The sequence below is a fragment of the Hylobates moloch genome, unplaced genomic scaffold (assembly GCF_009828535.3).
Source record: "Hylobates moloch isolate HMO894 unplaced genomic scaffold, HMol_V3 SCAFFOLD_7, whole genome shotgun sequence".
Classification (NCBI taxonomy): Eukaryota; Metazoa; Chordata; class Mammalia; order Primates; family Hylobatidae; genus Hylobates; species Hylobates moloch.
Genome location: NW_026652282.1, coordinates 18,525,089 through 18,542,582, shown reverse-complemented (window position 1 = coordinate 18,542,582; position 17,494 = coordinate 18,525,089). Strand labels below are relative to the sequence as shown.

Sequence of the window (17,494 nt, the reverse complement as noted above, 5' to 3'; positions counted from 1 at the left end):
AGTCCACCTCCTTCAGAGGGTCTGTGGGTCCTCTCAGGATTGCTGCCCTTTCAGATTCTTGATGATATTATTATTCACTGACTGCAGTGACTGCAGGTTCTCCATCTAGCCTCCTTAGGGTGCTCATCGGTTTTAGCTCAGAGGTAGCAGGAATTTTTATATCCTTTAATTTCTTTTCATTGCTTCTCATTAACGAAGGATTTATCTAGTAGCTATAGAGTCCCTGGCATTTCCTGTATTTATTTAAGAAGCTACTGGTTGGATGATACACAGTTATCTTATGTACCCCTAAGAAAGAAAAACACTGTAAATATCATTGCAAGGCCCACAGATTTTAATGAGTGTTAATTCCAGACATGTTAAAATGTGAAAAATGTGCATCTTAGAATCCATAAACTGTTGCACACTCAAATTCCCATGACCATGGGCTCAGTTATCCTCAAAACAGGAGCAATATTCCTGTCTTCTCCCTCTCCTTATCATCAATACACACTTAGTGTATATCTGCTATGGATAAGGCTCTGGGTCTGATGGTTTGAAAGGAATGTATAATAGCTGGAACCAGAGCCCCAAATTATAATCATGGTGGAGGTTGATATAAAACATGGCCAGAAATTTTGTGACACATCTCCCAGAGAGGCGGCACTCCATTCCTCTTCCCTTGAACCTGTGCAGGCTTGTGACTGCTTGAACCAATGGAGTATGGCAGAGGTGGTGCTATGTGATTTGCAAGGATAGCATAAAAGGCTATGTAGCATCTGGTTTTATACTGCATCATTTGCTCTCAGAGCCCTGAACCTCCATGTAAGAAGTCAACAGTCCTGCGGCCACCATCCTGGAGAAGCCACCTGTAGGCACTCTGGTTGATAGTCCCAGCCAAGCCCAGGCTTCCAGCCACCCCTGCCAAGGGGTGCCAGACATGAGTGAAGCAGCCATCTTTGAAGTGGATCCTCCAGCCCCAGCTGATCCAGCTCCCAGAATAAGGGCAATAATTCCATGTATAAGTCAAATAATCCCAGGCTGTGCCTCAGTCAGTAAACCAAAATTTCGGTGGCTTTTTATAGTAAAATTTTATTTCCCACTCATGTTGGAGTCTCATGTGGTTTGGGTGATCCTTTACCATCTTGTAGCTATGACATCTAGGACCGACGGCTGCTAAGTTGCTGCAGGTGGGGAAGAAAGATCTGGATCGCACAGGATGTTTTTAAGGGCTGGGCCTGGAATGGCTTACAAGCAGTGCTTCTTAAACAATTCAAGGACCAAATTTTAAAATATTTTAAATTCATCACAGACCTATACTTCTGTAAAATACAACAAAAATTAATTACTAGAAAAGGGAATGGTGCTTGAATGTAGTGGCAATATCAAATAGCTATAAAAGTACCTAATTGCTTACTTTTAAATTTCTGTATTTAGTTCATTGCAAACTGGTAACAGTTTGCAAATGGGCACTGGTGCATGGACCACACTTTGAGTAGCACTGGCTTTCAGTAATTAGGCTTGCATCTTATTGGTTAGAACTCAATCATATGTCCCCAATCCAATTGAGAGTGAGCCTGGAAAGTATAGTGCCCTGGGTGCCAGGAAGGGGGGCCATGTGCTGGATTCACTGCATTGTCTCTGTGATATGCTTTAAGTTCAGGTTTTATTTGTTTTTTTTTCCTCTATGAGGACCCAGTTGTTTACAGGTTTATTGTCTCATTTGTGTTCACAGATCTATTTTGTTTGTTTGTTTTTGGAGACAGAGTCTCACTCTGTCACCCAGGCTGGAGTGCAGTGGCGCATGATCTCAGCTAACTGCCTCCCAGGTTCAAGTGATTCTCCTGCCTCAGCCTCCTGAGTAGCTGGGATTACCGGTGCCCACCACCAAGCCTGATTAATTTTTGTATTTTTAGTAGAGATGGGGTTTCACCATGTTGGCTAGGCTGGTCTTGAATTCCTGACCTCAGGTGATCTGCCTGCCTAGGCCTCCCAAAGTGCTGGAAATACAGGCGTGAGCCACTGTGCCTGGCTAGATCTAGTTATTTTTTAAAGTCTTTGCAGGGCAGGAGGGAAAGGACACTGGGGAAATTGCCCTGCATGGTGTGTGGTGTCATTGTGATTCTCTCCAGTCTTACAGATCCTGACCTTTGGTAAAATTCCAGTTGGGTAAAAATCTTGTTGAAGGGCACATAGACTGCAGTGATGTTTCTGTGACATTCCAGATCTCTGGTACATGTGCCAGGGTAGCTACTGTTACTGCTTCAGTCCCTGGAGGAGGATCCCCCCTTACCCCTACCATGTGTCACCAAAGAGAATATAATTACCTCATTTTGAAAAAGAACCAGATTATAGAGGTCGCAACTAACAAAGCAGGAAAATGTAACTCTAAATATATTTATAGGATGCCTAAACCCTGCAAAAATTGTCCATTTAAACACTCATTAGAAAATGACCAATAAGAAACAGATCTCAACATTGCAATGATATAACTTTGGAAGACTGATAGAAATAAATTGGGCTTTTTCAAAATGAGATGTCATTGTAGTTAAGAACAACTTTGCTGAGGCCCATCTGCCATAATGGACAGCTGTGCTGGGGCAGATAATGATTGTAACCTGCCCAGATCTTCTTCCCCTGTTTGTGATCTGTTCCTGGCTTCAGTGTGCATTTGCTTCTAATACCTTAGCTCTCTTTTGGAGGTTTGGCCTAGGGCTTCTGGAGCTATCTTTCCAGCTGGTAAGGAGAGCCAGAAACTCTGAGAATTTATTCCCCTGGGCAGCACTCAACCAATGACTAATGGGTATAGGAGTATGGTAGCTTCCACTCCTTTGCTTGGGTTGGGACAACTTTATGGCATAATTTATACTCCAGAGCTGTGGGATCAGACAGAAGATATCCTCTGTGGGACTTGAGATCGCGCCCTTGTTTCCTGGTTTTTCCTGGAAATACTCTTAAAATAAATCACTTACACATAAATCCTCATTTCAAGATCTGCTTCTGGGGAATCCAACTGAAGACATGTGTTCTTTAGAACCAGTGTCTCAGCAAAGCAGTCGCCATGCTGATAGAATAGCTATCTCCAAGGTAGCAAGGCTTCCACCCTCAGCTGGACTGTCAACCACTGCTGCGCAATCCTTTTGGTGTTTCTCTATTTCTTATACTTGGTTTCCTCTTCAAGACCCTTAGAAAGTTGAGGCAGGCCATCAGGAGACCTCCATTCTCCCTGTTCCTCCTCCGTCAGCCCCACAGACCCTCTTACAAACATTTTGGTTTCAGCCTTCTACTTCAGCTCCTTCTCAGAGGAAATAAGCTATCTTCCTGCCTCTGGAGGCTGGATTTCATTCCCTCCTCTGGGCCTTGCTCTTCAATGACTTCCTCTTGGCCTTTATCATCCTCTTCACTTTGGCTTATAAACATAGGTAAATATTGCTCAGATTTAAATAAAATATAGCCAAAAAACTTTCTCTCCCTTTTGTGTATCTTCAAACTCAGCTATTGTCCTTTTTAATTCTCAGTCAGGGGTCTGAGGAGGGATGAATCCACTTGCTGCCTCAACCCTTCATTCACACCACAACCTGCAGTGACCTGGTTTTTGAGCAGCCCCACAATCTATTGAAACTCTTCTCTCAGAGGTCAACAATGACTTTTTATGTCTTCATGCTCCACCTTGAGAGCTCACTATGTGCCAGGCCCAATGTCAAGCACTTAAGTTGTGTTTCAGATTGTCATTGGTACCTCCACTCCTCCCCTAATGTACCTCATTCCTTTAAATCTCATTATCCAAGCCTGAAATTTAAGACACCCACCATTCTTCTTTTCTGTCCTACCATATCCCATTCATCAGCAAGGATCTTTTGACTCTATTACTAAAATACATTTTGATGAACTCTGTTCATCTCTTTATCTCCACTACCAACACCTACCTTCCTTTCTTTCTTTCTTTCTTTCTTTCTTTCTTTCTTTCTTTCTTTCTTTCTTTCTTTCTTTCTTTCTTTCTTTTTCCTTCTTTCTGCTGAAATAGATAAGCTGATCCTAAAATTCATATGGAAATGCAAGAGACCTAGAATAGCCAAACAAGCTTGAACAAGAAAAAAAATTTTGGAGGACTCATACTTCCTGATTTCACAACTTATGACAAAGCTACAGTAATCAAGATGGTATGGTACTGGCATAAAGATAAATATCTGGATTGACAGAATAGGCTTGAGAGTTTAAAAATAAATATTTACATTTATGGTCAATTGATTTTCCAAAGAGTGCTAATATAACTCAATGAGAAAAGAATAGTATTTTCAACAAATGGTGCTGGGACAACTGGATATCCACATTTAGAAGAACAAACCTGTGCCTTTACCTCAGACCACATAGAGAAATTAACTAAAAATGGATCAAAAATCTAAATGTAGGAGCTAGAATTATAAAACTCTTAGAAAACACATTAGTGCAAATCTTTGTGACCTTGGATTAGGCAATGGTTTCTTAGCTGTGACACCAAAAGAACAAGCAACCCAAGAAAAAATAAATTTTATTTAGTTATTATTTAAACTTAAAAAAGCTTTTGCACTTCAAAGGACACCATCAAGAAAGTGAAAGACAACCCAGGTGATATGGTTTGGCTGTGTTCTCACCCAAATCTCATCTTGAATTGTAGCTCCCATAATTCCCATGTGTCATGGGAGGGACCTGGTGGGAGGTAATTGAATCATGGAGGCAGGTCTTTCCTGTGCTATTCTCATGATAGTGAATAAGTCTCACGAGATCTGATGATTTTATAAAGGGAAGTTCCACTGCACGCACTCTCTTGCCTGCCGCCATGTAAGATGTGACTTTGCTCCTCATTTGCCTTCTGCCATGATCGTGAGACCTCCCCAGCCATATGGAACTGTGAGTCAATTAAACCTCTTTCCTTTATAGATTACCCAGTCTAGAGTGTGTCTTTATTAGCAGCGTGAGAACAGACTAATACACCAGGAAACTGGAGAAAATATTTGCAAATCATATATCTGATAAGGAGTTGTATCCAGACTACATGAAGAATGCTTACAACTTAATAATAAAAATGACAAATAGCCAAATATTTCAGAAAATGACCTGAATAGACAGTTCTCCAAAGAAGATATCTCATCAGAAAATAAGCACATGAAAATATGCTTGATATCATTAGTTATCAGATAAATATATCTGAAAACCACAATTAGATAGCACTTTATGCCTACTGGGTGGCTATAATAAAAAAGACGGACAATAGCAAGTGTTGATAAAGATATAGAGAAGTATAGAACCCTCATACACTGCTGGTAGGAATGTAAAATGATGCAGCTGCTTTAGAAAAGGTTCTGGTAGTTCCTGAAAAGATTAAACAGTTACCATATTACCCAGCAATTCTACCCCCAGGCATTTACCTAAAAGAACTGAAAACATGTTCACAGAAAAACTTGTACATGAATGTTCACAGCAGCACTATTCATATTTGCCAAAAAGTAGATACAATCCAAATATCTCTCAACTGATGAATGGATAAACAGAATGTAGCATACCACACAATAGACTATTATTCAGCAATGAAAGGGAATGTAGTCCTGATACATACTACTACATGGATGAACCTTGAAAATATTATGCTAAATGAAAGAAGCCAAACACAAAAGGCCACATATTGTATGATTCCATTTATATGAAATGTCCAGAACAGGCAAATCCATAAGAGGATGCAGATGAGTTGTTGCCAGGGGAAGGAGGAAATGGGGAGTACTAATGGTTATGGGGATTCTTTTGGGGATGATGAAAATATTCTAGAATTAGATAGTGGTGATCAATGCACAACTTTGTGAATGTACTAAAAACCACTGAACTGTATACTTTATGCTTTCTAAAGGTGATTTTTTTAGTATGCACATTTTATTTTTTTAAAAAGCATTGAGTCTTAAGATGGAGAAGGTACCTCCTCACATGCCAAAGAATAAGTAGGAAGCTGGGTCCCAGAGACCATAACAAATCCTTCTATGCAGTGATAATGAGAGAGGTGGCTTCTGAGGCACTGGGGACTAAGGGGATGTGGAACAGCAGAGCAGTACTGTGGATATCTATGAGATACATGTCTCTGTGGGGACCCCTAGCGAGATATAAGGAAGGAGAGTGGAAGTCCTGCCATTTGGCTCATGAAGGGATAATGAATCACCCACTTGGAGACACACCTTTAAAGTGACTCTTACAGGTGCCACAAAATTATGGTGCCTAGGAGACATTTGAGTCATATTATTTAGCTCCAATCATAGTTAATGCCAGAACACATAAAAATAAATCATCTGTTTGTAGAATTATTGGGCAACGTGCCTTTAATGACAATGATAAACCATTTATAATCTATAATACCACATGTACATCATGCCTAATACAAAGGGCCCACTGCAGTTATAATTGATTCAAGGTGATAATATTGCATAGAGAAATGGGGATTTAGGCATGGGTAAGAGAAAAACAGGAAGCAACAATATTCGTAAAAAAAGAAGGATAAAATTATCCTTGGTTGGTATCTTTCTAATGATCATACTTTAATCACTTGTATTTTCTCTGATAGTAAATTTACTGAAATCCATGTCCTCTCTAACTTTCTTGTTCCTAAAAGCTACTGGCCTTGGGAGGGTGGGTAGTGCCATTACCTGATGCTGTAATATAGAGAACTGCAACCAATTCCTCAGTCAGAAAGCATCTATCTCATTAGTTGGGTCTTACCAATATTGCGATGTGTTTTATTTTTATTGTTATCAACTGATCATGCCTTATGAAATTTTGGCTTTACTCTTATAGATGTTATGGAAAATTTTGAATTACTTTCTGCCAAAGCTGGAGATCTGGATTGGCCAAGCGAAGCTGTGGGCTAGGTGGGGGTGAGGTGGACAGGGTGGGCCACACTTGCACATCAGTCTTTTTTTTGTTTTGTTTTGACAACTAAAATCCTTTATTACATTTTTGTGATGAAATACTTCAAACATACAGAAAATTACACACAAAATAACAAAATGGCACCCATATACTCACAACCCAGTCCTTTCAAAGTCTAATATTTTGCCTTAGTTGAAATTATTTTAAGGATATTGGATATAATGGAAACTATTAAAGTTATTTATGAAATCCTCTTGCTCCATCTTCTTTCCCAGAGATGATCACTTTTAAAATATTGTGCTTACTTTCTTGCAAGTTTTTACATTGTTAACTCTTTTCAAATTCAGTGTGTGTGTGTATGTGTGTGTTTTAAATTCAGTTTGATTTTGAAATGTATAAATGTATCCTTTTGATACATGTTGCTCTGGCTCATTCTTTTGATTATTTGGATTCAATCAAATGAATAAATCATTATTTATTCTCTGTTGATAGGCATTTAGATTGTTTTCAGATTTTTCACTATTATAAGCAATACTGCAATGAACATTCTGTTATCTGTCTTCTTATACACACTTGCCAAAAATTACAAATATTGGCCAAATCGTGAAACTGGTCAAAAGATATGCACAGTTTTAGCTTCATAAAATATTGAGAAATTATCCTCCAAAGTAGTTGTATGAGTTTATGCTTCCATTATTAATGCATAAGACTATCAATTTCTTTAAAGATAATGACAACAAATTTTTTTCCTACCTTGCACATCAGTCTTTTTAAAGGTGCCAGCATCTGCTGGGGAAGGAGGGATGTCATCATGCAGCATGCATCCCAGGGGACAAACCTTGTCACCTGATCTCCTGGATTAAAAACAGACATTGATTTGATCACAGTCATGCTGTTAAAAATTAAAATTGAATATAGAAGTAAATATTATGGGAAAAGTGTTTTCATTAGATCATAGCTAGTTTCTTTTTCATAATTTTTTCTTCCTAGCTAACCATTCTTCATTTGTTATTTTTTCTTCTCTTTGTCAGCCTATAATGTTTTTTGGAGGTTATATGTTTATACATAATGGTACAAAGAGTTATCTATTAATTCACTTACAAAATTCTGTAACATGGTTTATTTTACTCTTTGCCCAAACTTTAGGCAGGCCCAAGATCGAGTAGAACCCAAAGCAAAGACGAACCCAAAAGAAGCATGTAATTTAGGGCACATGCCAAGAGGGCATTCACAGATGGGACAATGGTATGAGCAGCCTGGCTCCTCCTGTTGGTTTGTGCATGGAGGAATATGGGAAACACATGGAATCTGGAGCCTGCAGACCTAGATTAGAGTTTTGACTCAGCCACTTCCTAGACATGTGACTTGACCTTTTCCAGTGTGTTTTGTCATTTATAAAATGGAGATAAACAAACAATACCTGCTTCATAAGGTGGCGAGAATTAAATGAGATTATGTGTTTGGAAGCACATTTTCCATTAAAGCTCTGTATGTGTGTACACGTTTTGTCTGTGTCACTGCTGTTTCCTTTCTTCTTCATTGCTAATAGCATCCCAATTTTATATGGGACATTTGATCTTAGCTGATCATTTCTATTCCATTCACCTGCTGCCATTTATTTCTTTTCTTAGCCTCCTTTGCAGCCACGAGACCCAGTTCCAGCCAAAGAGATGTAAGGGGAAGTCAGCTTGGGGCTTCTGGGAAAGAGTTTCCTCCTTGAGAAGAAGAAAAGCCCCTTTTCCCACCATCACTGCTATTCCTTCTTGTTTGGATGCTCATAAAATGTCCTAATACTTGGAGCTGTGGCAGCCATCTTGGGAACATAAGTTAAGAAGCATGAGGATGAAAAGCTGACTTGTTGAGAGTGGCAGAGTAGATCCTCCTTCCCAAAGAGGATCTGGGAAGAGCCTGAGAGCTTTTGACTTCGTAGAATTTCCGAACCAGCCCATAACTACCTTCCTTTAAGTTCCTAGGTTTGTGAGATGATTAAATGCCTGTTGATTGAGCCACTGCTAGTTAGGTTTTCTGTTAACTTGCAAGAAGATGCATCCTGTTACCATATTTGTATGTGCTTATGTGGGGCATACAGATGAGTGTGGTTCCTTGAGGGCACTGTGGTATAACAGGAAAGAGCACTAACTTTGAGAGTCAAAAGCTGGGGATAACTGGCTCTGAAATGACAGTCTGAGCCTTGGCTTACTGATCGATAAAACTGGAAGAATGCCACTGAACCCACAGGGCTGTTGGGAGGACTAAACAAAATAATACAAATGAAAGCACTTTGCAACTGAGCAAGGGTTGTATAGATGTAAGATGTTGTTAGATATCCTGCTCTTTGACCATAGTGGAGGAGGGGTGAAGGCATGCAGGTAGGAATGACTTAAGTGAATTTCGATTTTGTCAACACCCCCTCCCCATACCCCCTTTGTGATCTCCACTGAAATATGCCCAAAGGACTCAAGCTACCCCCTCAATGCCCAGTACCCTCTAGCTCTCCATTTTCCATACTTTAAGGCTATGTTTTTCCAACTTCTCCTCCTATCTCAATCCTCTCAAAAAGAAATGGACTCATCTTGTGCCCCATCCCTTCAGGCCCAGTTAATTTTCACTCACCAACCTGGTATGTGTAGGTGTGTGTCAGAGGCTTCTTCTGTTACCCTTGCCAAACAACATGTGTTTTTTTGTTTGTTTGCTTGTTTTTGAGGCAGAGTCGTGCTCTGTTGCCCAGGCTGGAGTGCAGTGGCATGACCTCGGCTCACTGCAACCTCTGCCTGCCAGGTTCAAGCAATTCTCCTGCCTCAGCCTCCGAAGTAGCTGGGATTACAGACGCGCACCACCATGCCCAGCTAATTTTTGTATTTTTTTTAGTAGAGATGGGGTTTTACCATGTTGGCCAGGCCAGTCTTGAACTCCTGACCTCAAGTGATCTGCCCGCCTGGGTCTCCCAAAGTGCTGGGATTACAGGCGTGAGCCACCACACCAGCCAACATGTGTTTTTGTGGAGTCTTAAACCAATAACGTGACAACAGGAGTAGACATTTCAGACTATTGCAAGAAGTCAAGGAAAAGCACTTGGCTTCTTGGTGCCTCTTGGAGACCCAACTTGGAGAGCTGCTCAGCTCACAACTATTCCCCTTTCTGGGAAGGACCTAATGCACAGATATGTACCCCAGTGGCCTCCTCTATGCTCGGTAACATTGCCGCTAAGCAGGAGTGCGTTATTGACTCAGGCTGGGGCAACCAAAGCCCTGAGGTCTTTAAAATTGGAGTTGCAGAAATAGATTCATCACTCTCTAGTGAGGTCTGAGTTCTTGGTTCTGGTTATTGATGAGGTTCACCTGCACCCCTGCCCTTCCTCTTGCAATATGAAACCTTCCTAATAAATTCCTTTTTCTTAGTTTGGGTTGCCTCAACTCCAAATGCTGAGACAAGGACTTGGTTGCAGGTGATCTACTTGGGGCATGATCCCAGAGAATGCAAGCTAGGGAATGGGGGAAGTGAGGGAAAAGAGAAAGCTAATAAGGGTATATTAATGAGCAAATCCCCATGGTGGGCAACTGGGGCTCAGTCCTGCTGGGGACCTCTGGGAAACTGTAGATCACACCACAGAATCTTCCGACCACAGGATGAGGAAGTGGGGACATCTATCACTCGACTTCCATTCCCATTGGTTGAGGCTTGTCCCTAGGGATGTTGTTTCCTGGCACTTATGAGTTATGTCTCCTGCTTCTGGATGATGTGCAGAGCCCCAGTGTAGAGAAAAAGAGAGGGGTGTGAAGCTGACAGTATACTGGAAGCTGCCTACAGCTACAGAACTCAGGTGGACAGAAGTGATACTAAGAAAGGCATTGACTGTCTGCCACACCCCTCTTGGCTTAAACTAGTTCCCTTTGGGTTACTGTGACTTATGACCAACAGAGCCCTGGTTATGCAGCTCACCTTAGTTTTTCCCACAGAGGCAGCCACACTCATATTGGGCCAGCCCTGTGTACAAGGCATTTCTGCCGGGAGCAGTTTCCTCAACATATACACCATCAGTGGCTACTGAGGGGCCACTGGGGCAAAAGGACTGTGGCAAAAAGTATGCGCTAACTTCAGGACAAGGGGCCAAAAATGGCTCATTGTTGGTCCATGGAGTGATGTTATCATTTGTCTGGTGAAGACCTCTGAACACACAGAAGTAGCCAAACACCTGGAGAAATATTAAGGTGCTCACTATATTCTCTTCTCCAGTGTATAAATAATTCACTTTTGGCACCACGTGATCTCAAAGGATGATGTCTAAACTGAATTTTAAAGATACAATTCTTTTGAACAGCACATGAACAGAACTTAATGGTGAACCCCAATCTAAAATGAACCACAATTATCTGTTGACCTCCCAAACTCCCAGAAAGTTGGTTTTCCTTTTACAGTTCTGAAAAAAAGCCAACTACTTCCATCTGGAATGCATTCAGCTACAGGGAACAGAAGCCTGATGTCTAGGGCTCCTACAAATTGGAGCTTCTTTTCCTCATGTAACAAGAAGACTGGTAAGCGATGGTTGCTGGTAATATAGTTCAGTGGCTTGACCATGCTGTCAAGAACTCAGACATGGAGCTCACTTCCACAGTGGATGGATTTTAAGTCTCTCCACTCTGTTTAATACTTCTACTGAAGTACAGCTTTATGTAAAGGTAATTTCAGAGACTGGAGAAGTTAAAAAAATTAAAAGTGGTGTTAAAAATTGTGAGCATGTATCTTAGGATTTGGAAGTTTTCTGTTTAAAAAATGTTTTGCCTTGTACCTGCTCCTGACCCTTGCCATATTTAAAATAGGCATTTCTTCTTTGTTCTGTTGTCTCATGTGCTCTAAGGTCAAAATCTTTGTCACCAGTAGAGGTGGTAGAGCAGAGTGGGCAGGGCTCTGGGCCCTGGAACCTCACCAGCCTGTCGATCTTGGACCATTTTTGACCTACAAAAAGGGCAATGTCATATAGTTCAACTTAGTAGGATAATTATCATCATTTGGTGATTATTTGTTGAGTACTTATTATTAAGTAACTTTAACAGCTCCCAAGTGACCAAGCTAGGATTCAAACCCTGTTTAATGTCAGTACCCCTGCTGAGAGGCATGGTACCATGCTGACGCTCCCCAATTTTTATTGAATGCTCATCTTCTGGCATCCAGGTAATAAAGCTAAAGATAGACTTTCCCTACTTTTTGAACTTTGCTATACCCACTCAGAATATATGAGAAAATGCAGCCAGCATCTTCTGGAAGATTAGGAGGGCAAGTAAGATACCATACCCACCTCCCGGCTGACATTTGAGCCCTGCTTTCCACACGGTCAAGCCTTTTGGAGGCAGCCAGCGTATGGCTTGTATCAAACTCTATATTTAGGAAGAACAACTGTGAGCTATGACAGGAATTCTCTTTAACACTTAGCCTTAACGGTTTAAGTTCCCCTCCAGCCCCGAGCCAGGAGCAGCTCTCAATACTGGGAGAGGCACAGAGCACTCGAGCTATTTCAGCCACATGAAAAGCATCGGAATTGAGATCGCAACTCAGAGGACACCAGGCGCCCCTTCCACCTTCCAAGGAGCTTTGTATTCTTGCATCTGGCTGCCTGGGACTTCCCTTAGGCGGTAAACAAATACATAAAGCAGGTAAGCAGACGGACCCAGCTCCGGCGACTGGGTTTTCTAAAGGAAATTTCCTTGATACCTAACTTGAAGTGACTACTTTTAACTTTGTAGGCTTGTAACCAGTGGGTGTAGCTTCCTTGTAAATTCACTTTTCATTGGTGGTATTGCTGATTCTGTTTATAAATTGTGAGGGGTGAGGGTGCTGAAAGAATACTGAACTAGGCAAATACTGAAAGGCAGTTTTCATTGATAGTGGCAACAATAAAATGTCCACAGTCTAGAAATGATAACTGTGACCTTGAAGCTGTGCTGGCCAGGATTACAGTCGGTCAGCTGCAGATTGATTGAAGCCCTAAGCCAAGAAATCATCAGAATTTGGGCCAGAGAAAAGCTATAATGCTAGTTCTTTGATTTACCAAAATGCAAATTATTGCCAGAGTTTTTATACAGTACAAGTTTAAAATGATTTTCTCCTTTCCCTAAGCACCAGGCTTTGTCTCAATGATAAAGTTCTATCAATGATAGAACCATCTTTTAAAATCTTCACTTTGGTCACAGTATTCCCATACTCAGCAGGGTAGAGGGCAGCACTCACTGTCCCTTTCTATGTGGGCACCAGGTTCTGAAGCATGAGAACGCTAAGAGTACCTCTTTCCTCTCAGCATATTTAAAGCAGAGTGAATAAGGAGTTAGTCAGTTCAGACAGCTGAACATCTTTCTACACTCTTCTCAGGAATTATTTTTAGCTACAGGACTGAAGATAATTCCCTTTGAGATGGAGCTTTACTCACTTATTCGACCTTTAAAAAGAACAAACAAACCTCTTATCTCTGAATAGTGATTGATTTTCCTCTGAATCCCTTCTTATTAAATGAGTGATATTACTATTGACAAATTTTTAGTAAGTCAAAGAGTTATATTTAGAAGTCAGATATTAGGTGCTGCCCAATAAAAGACAAGCAGGGATATATCATAGGTGATTCAGCATACAGACCATTAATGGTCCCCACTGACTTACAGAACTGCCAGGAAAACTCGGCGGTGCTCAGCTGGCAAGCATTTTCATTATACTATAGGCTTTGTAAAAGTCAATATATGCCTTGTCAAACTTTCGATGTTTCAAAACTTTAGCCAGAACCAGGAGACATAGTAATTGAGTGCTGTAAAGAGTACCTCTTTGGATGAAAAGCGGTGGCCCTGGTGGGAGTGGAGTGTGTATCTAAGGCATAGTTTTCTTTTCTTGGTCCCGGGACAAAGCATTCAGATGAAGAAGGAAGGTGTGTTCCACACTCTACATCCCTGATAGAGGTGACTGCAGGGCCAGGGAAACAGAGAACACTGTCTATTTTTATTCATCAGTATGCTTTGCCCTGATTTCTCTGAAAATAATGAGGACAGCAGGAACTGCTGCTGAACTGAGTTACACAAATGTTATCCAGCCTGTTTGTGAGGAATGGAGAGTTGGGATCTGACCAGCTTTCTATAGATGTCTCTTTCAAAGATTGACATGCATGTTAAGAGACTTGTATGCAAATTAGAATATACCAAAACTGTACAGGAGACAAGGCCCATCCATTCTTGAGGCTCAGAAGTTCACACAAAAACAGCAATCCAGTAGTAAGTTAAATCAGTCCGTTGAAAATATAAAATTGTTTTTTAAAAAAGTACAGTGTAACAATCATTCATTGACTAATTTTAAAAAACATTTCAACTTGCTATTGTCATAACATAAAGAAATTTTCTAATCCCTGTTTCAAATTGATGTACAATAACTTTTTTAACAAGTTCCCAAGTGATATTAAACTTTTGTTGTACACACACAGAGAATACCATATGCTGAGATATTTAAAGTTCTGTGAAAATTATTGCTTTGTTTGACTTCTAACAGCTTTTGAAGAATAAAAACATTAAAAATTAAGCCACCAAGCTTTTCTTTTTGGAATTAAGCTGTGTGTCCTAGATCCACAAATTAAAAATCCTTCATTTCTTTATGACACTGCAGGAAAGACAGCAATCTATTTGAAACATATCATAGAGAAAAATGTATCCTTGACTGTTCCACTTGTTATTACTTTTTAATTTTGTAACCATATTAAAAATAATTCTACCTAGACCCTTATGCATGGAGGCTAAATCTGTATGTTACAAAGACATTCAAGTGAAACGTTTTAAAAAGAGTCCTATTGTTTCCATGTATGTGGCTCCAAAAACTATATATTTGGATATCCTGAGTATAGAGGTTTTTAAAAAATATGGAATTGTTTAACTTCACATAATAGAGCCTAAGACTTTAGAGATTTCAAAAGACTTATTTTTCACAGAGTTCTTTTCAGATCTTTTATCTCTACAGGTGTTGGGGAACATACCTATATAAATTATTACTCTGAACTTAAAGCTGGAGATGAGTACAGCACTCCAAGGTCATTAGCTATGGACAATGGTAGTAAACAATAAATATTTGCATCATGCTTTACAGTTCACAAGGCTTTTTCAGGAGCATGTATGTCATATGGATTCTTACCACAACCTGTGAAGCAGGTAAAATTTAAAGAAGAGGAAATGGGCTTAGAAATATTGAGTGACATTGCCCAGGTTACACAAGATGTGTGGCAAATGCCAACACTGCTTTTTGCATTCTTTTACTCACCAGTGGACACATCACTTACACCAGTCAATAGACCTCAATCAACCTGTTTTACAGTTTGGGTTTAAAACACAGCATGTTTTGAATTCAATGAATTTTTAATTTTTCAATTGGTCCTGCTGACATTTAATAGGCCAAGCTACAAAAACAGGCCAGAGCTAGGCCATTCCCTTCTCCCCTATCCCCAGTAAATTGCATCCCACATCCCCTAATGTGCTCCAGTCACTGTGCTCTAAGTCAGGTCTCACATGCTTAAAGAAAGCAAAGTCCTTTGGGAAGGAAGCACTTCTACATCTTGAGGATTTGATATGGTCATGTGTAAGTCTTCCTTGCCTCCTTGAAAGAAAAGTATACAGGCAAGGCTTGCTGTCTGCCTGTGTTTACAGAGCCTGGGCTCTGTATGAGGCACCTTGTTGAAAGCATTAGGTAGGGGCACACAGAGCAGGAGATGGGACCTACGTCCTCAGAGCATCTCCCAGGTTGCTGGGCAGAACAGACACTGCACAGAAGTAGAGAGCATCACAGCAGTTAAGGAAGTGGTACAGGCCATTTCTTTTTGGGTGTTCAACAAAGGGGAGGCACTCCCAATGGACTATAGCAGCCCTGGCAATTATGAATTCAGATCAAAAGTTCAGTTTCAAACCAAGAACTTCAGAGGCCCGGAACAAAGGTGTTTTATTCCCACAACCTCTTTGCTTTGCTGCTCTTGGCAGAAGGTCAAGAGAGCAGGGAAGGAGATGATAGCACCTTTCAAGTTTCTGATTGTATATCATTAGCATCAGGGGCGAGGCGTCTCACCATTTCTCCTCCTGAATGATTTATCCTGGCGCTCTAGTGTTCCCTCACCCGAGGCATTAGGAAGGAGAGTCTCTTAGTAACTTTGGAAACTGAGACTGAAAGAATATATGGCCAGTGAGAGGGGTGACTGCCCAGTTGAATCATGAGTTAAATTCTAATTTATCAAGACTGAGAATCTGAATGCTGCTACCTCTAACAGTTTCTTACTTGTTTTTTTAGGGATAAGACTGCATGAATATGTCGAAACAGCCAGTTTCCAATGTTAGAGCCATCCAGGTAAGTAGGTATATTTGTATTTTAACATCAGCTCTGCAACTTCTTGCCTGATTGCTTAATAAGTCATATTTCTGGTGATTGTTCACTCCTAGCTGATGATGAACTTCAAGAAGAAAATTAAGTTCTTCATAAGATTAGTAAGGTACAATTGAGAAAGGATATAAAACAAGTTAGGTACAACTGAGACAGGAGAAGCAAGCTATTTTTGTTTAATTGTTCTGAATTATAAGACAATCAGTTTATAAGTGAGAATTAAATTATCTTCTAAAAAATGTAGTGTGTATGTTTTTTGATATGTTTTTGATGTGTTCATTGATAGAGGATACATTCAATTTTATTTTTAATTTCCAATTGATATGTGCACAAACGGATGAGTCACAGTTTGTTGACTCATCTGTTTGAAATACATCTTTCTTTAAATAATATCCTTTTGTAGTTAAGTGTTCTTCCCAGGGCTTGGGTATTTATCTTTTAAAATTCATATGTTATTAGTTGTCCACATGCCCTCCCAGCAAACAAATTCTTTGGTTGTTTAAACTGACTTAAGTGTCACCCACAAAAAGGGAAGGAGGAAGCAGGCATTTGGAAACAAAAATACAATTATGAAAATAACTTTCAGTATTTGTTTTTACTCAATATTTAATTTGTTATTTCTCTTAAGGGCCCTGTATTTGACTCTCAAATGGCTTCCACCCTGAAACTCTGGGCACAATGCTTTATTGTAAAATTCCGTCTTTCCATCAACATGGAGCCTGTCTGTGCTTTCTCCAAAGGAACTTTTTTCTTGGACTTTTCTGAATACTGCAGTTCATGTGGCAGTTCCTGAATATTTTAGGCCTGATGCACCATCACAACAGAAACACAATCATAAATGGTTGACTGTATTGTGGAGCGGTGTGCTTGTGGCCAGGTTGTAAACACGTCATCAAGGGGTTTAGAAATCCTAACACACACTGCTGGTGGAGGTAGGTGGAGGGACAGATCTTTACCTGTCACGACTAATACAGATCCTTAAATTGAAGGGGTTCTTAAGTGGCAGGATGTAGAGCAACCTCTGGAAACATGTCATTGAACAAACCACCAAGCAAGGGCCTATGCATTTGGCAAGGATTCCACTCTGCATTGTCACATCCAGCCCTCTGGTGTCTACCTAGTGGGCCTCTGATTTCCCTGACAGTGTTAGCGGAATTTTATTTTGTCTTCCAGACCTGTGGACATCCTTGAGCCTTTGAATCTTCTCTTTTACCCAGTGTAGAAGCAGTTAGTAGCATGGGCTCTGAAACTA

General features: G+C 40.4%; 1 protein-coding gene across 2 annotated transcripts in view; it reads left to right on the top strand.

Moving 5' to 3' along the window:
* Positions 1-12,329: 12,329 nt before the first annotated feature.
* The window catches only part of SMPX (small muscle protein X-linked), a 53,903-nt gene continuing 48,738 nt past the window's right edge, over positions 12,330-17,494 (top strand). For both annotated transcript variants that reach the window (XM_032756293.2, XM_032756295.2), the window contains exons 1-2: positions 12,330-12,512; positions 16,153-16,209. In XM_032756293.2, the coding sequence (XP_032612184.1) occupies positions 16,165-16,209 (45 nt within the window). In that variant the 5' untranslated portion in view covers positions 12,330-12,512; positions 16,153-16,164. The remainder of the gene's footprint in view (positions 12,513-16,152; positions 16,210-17,494) is intronic.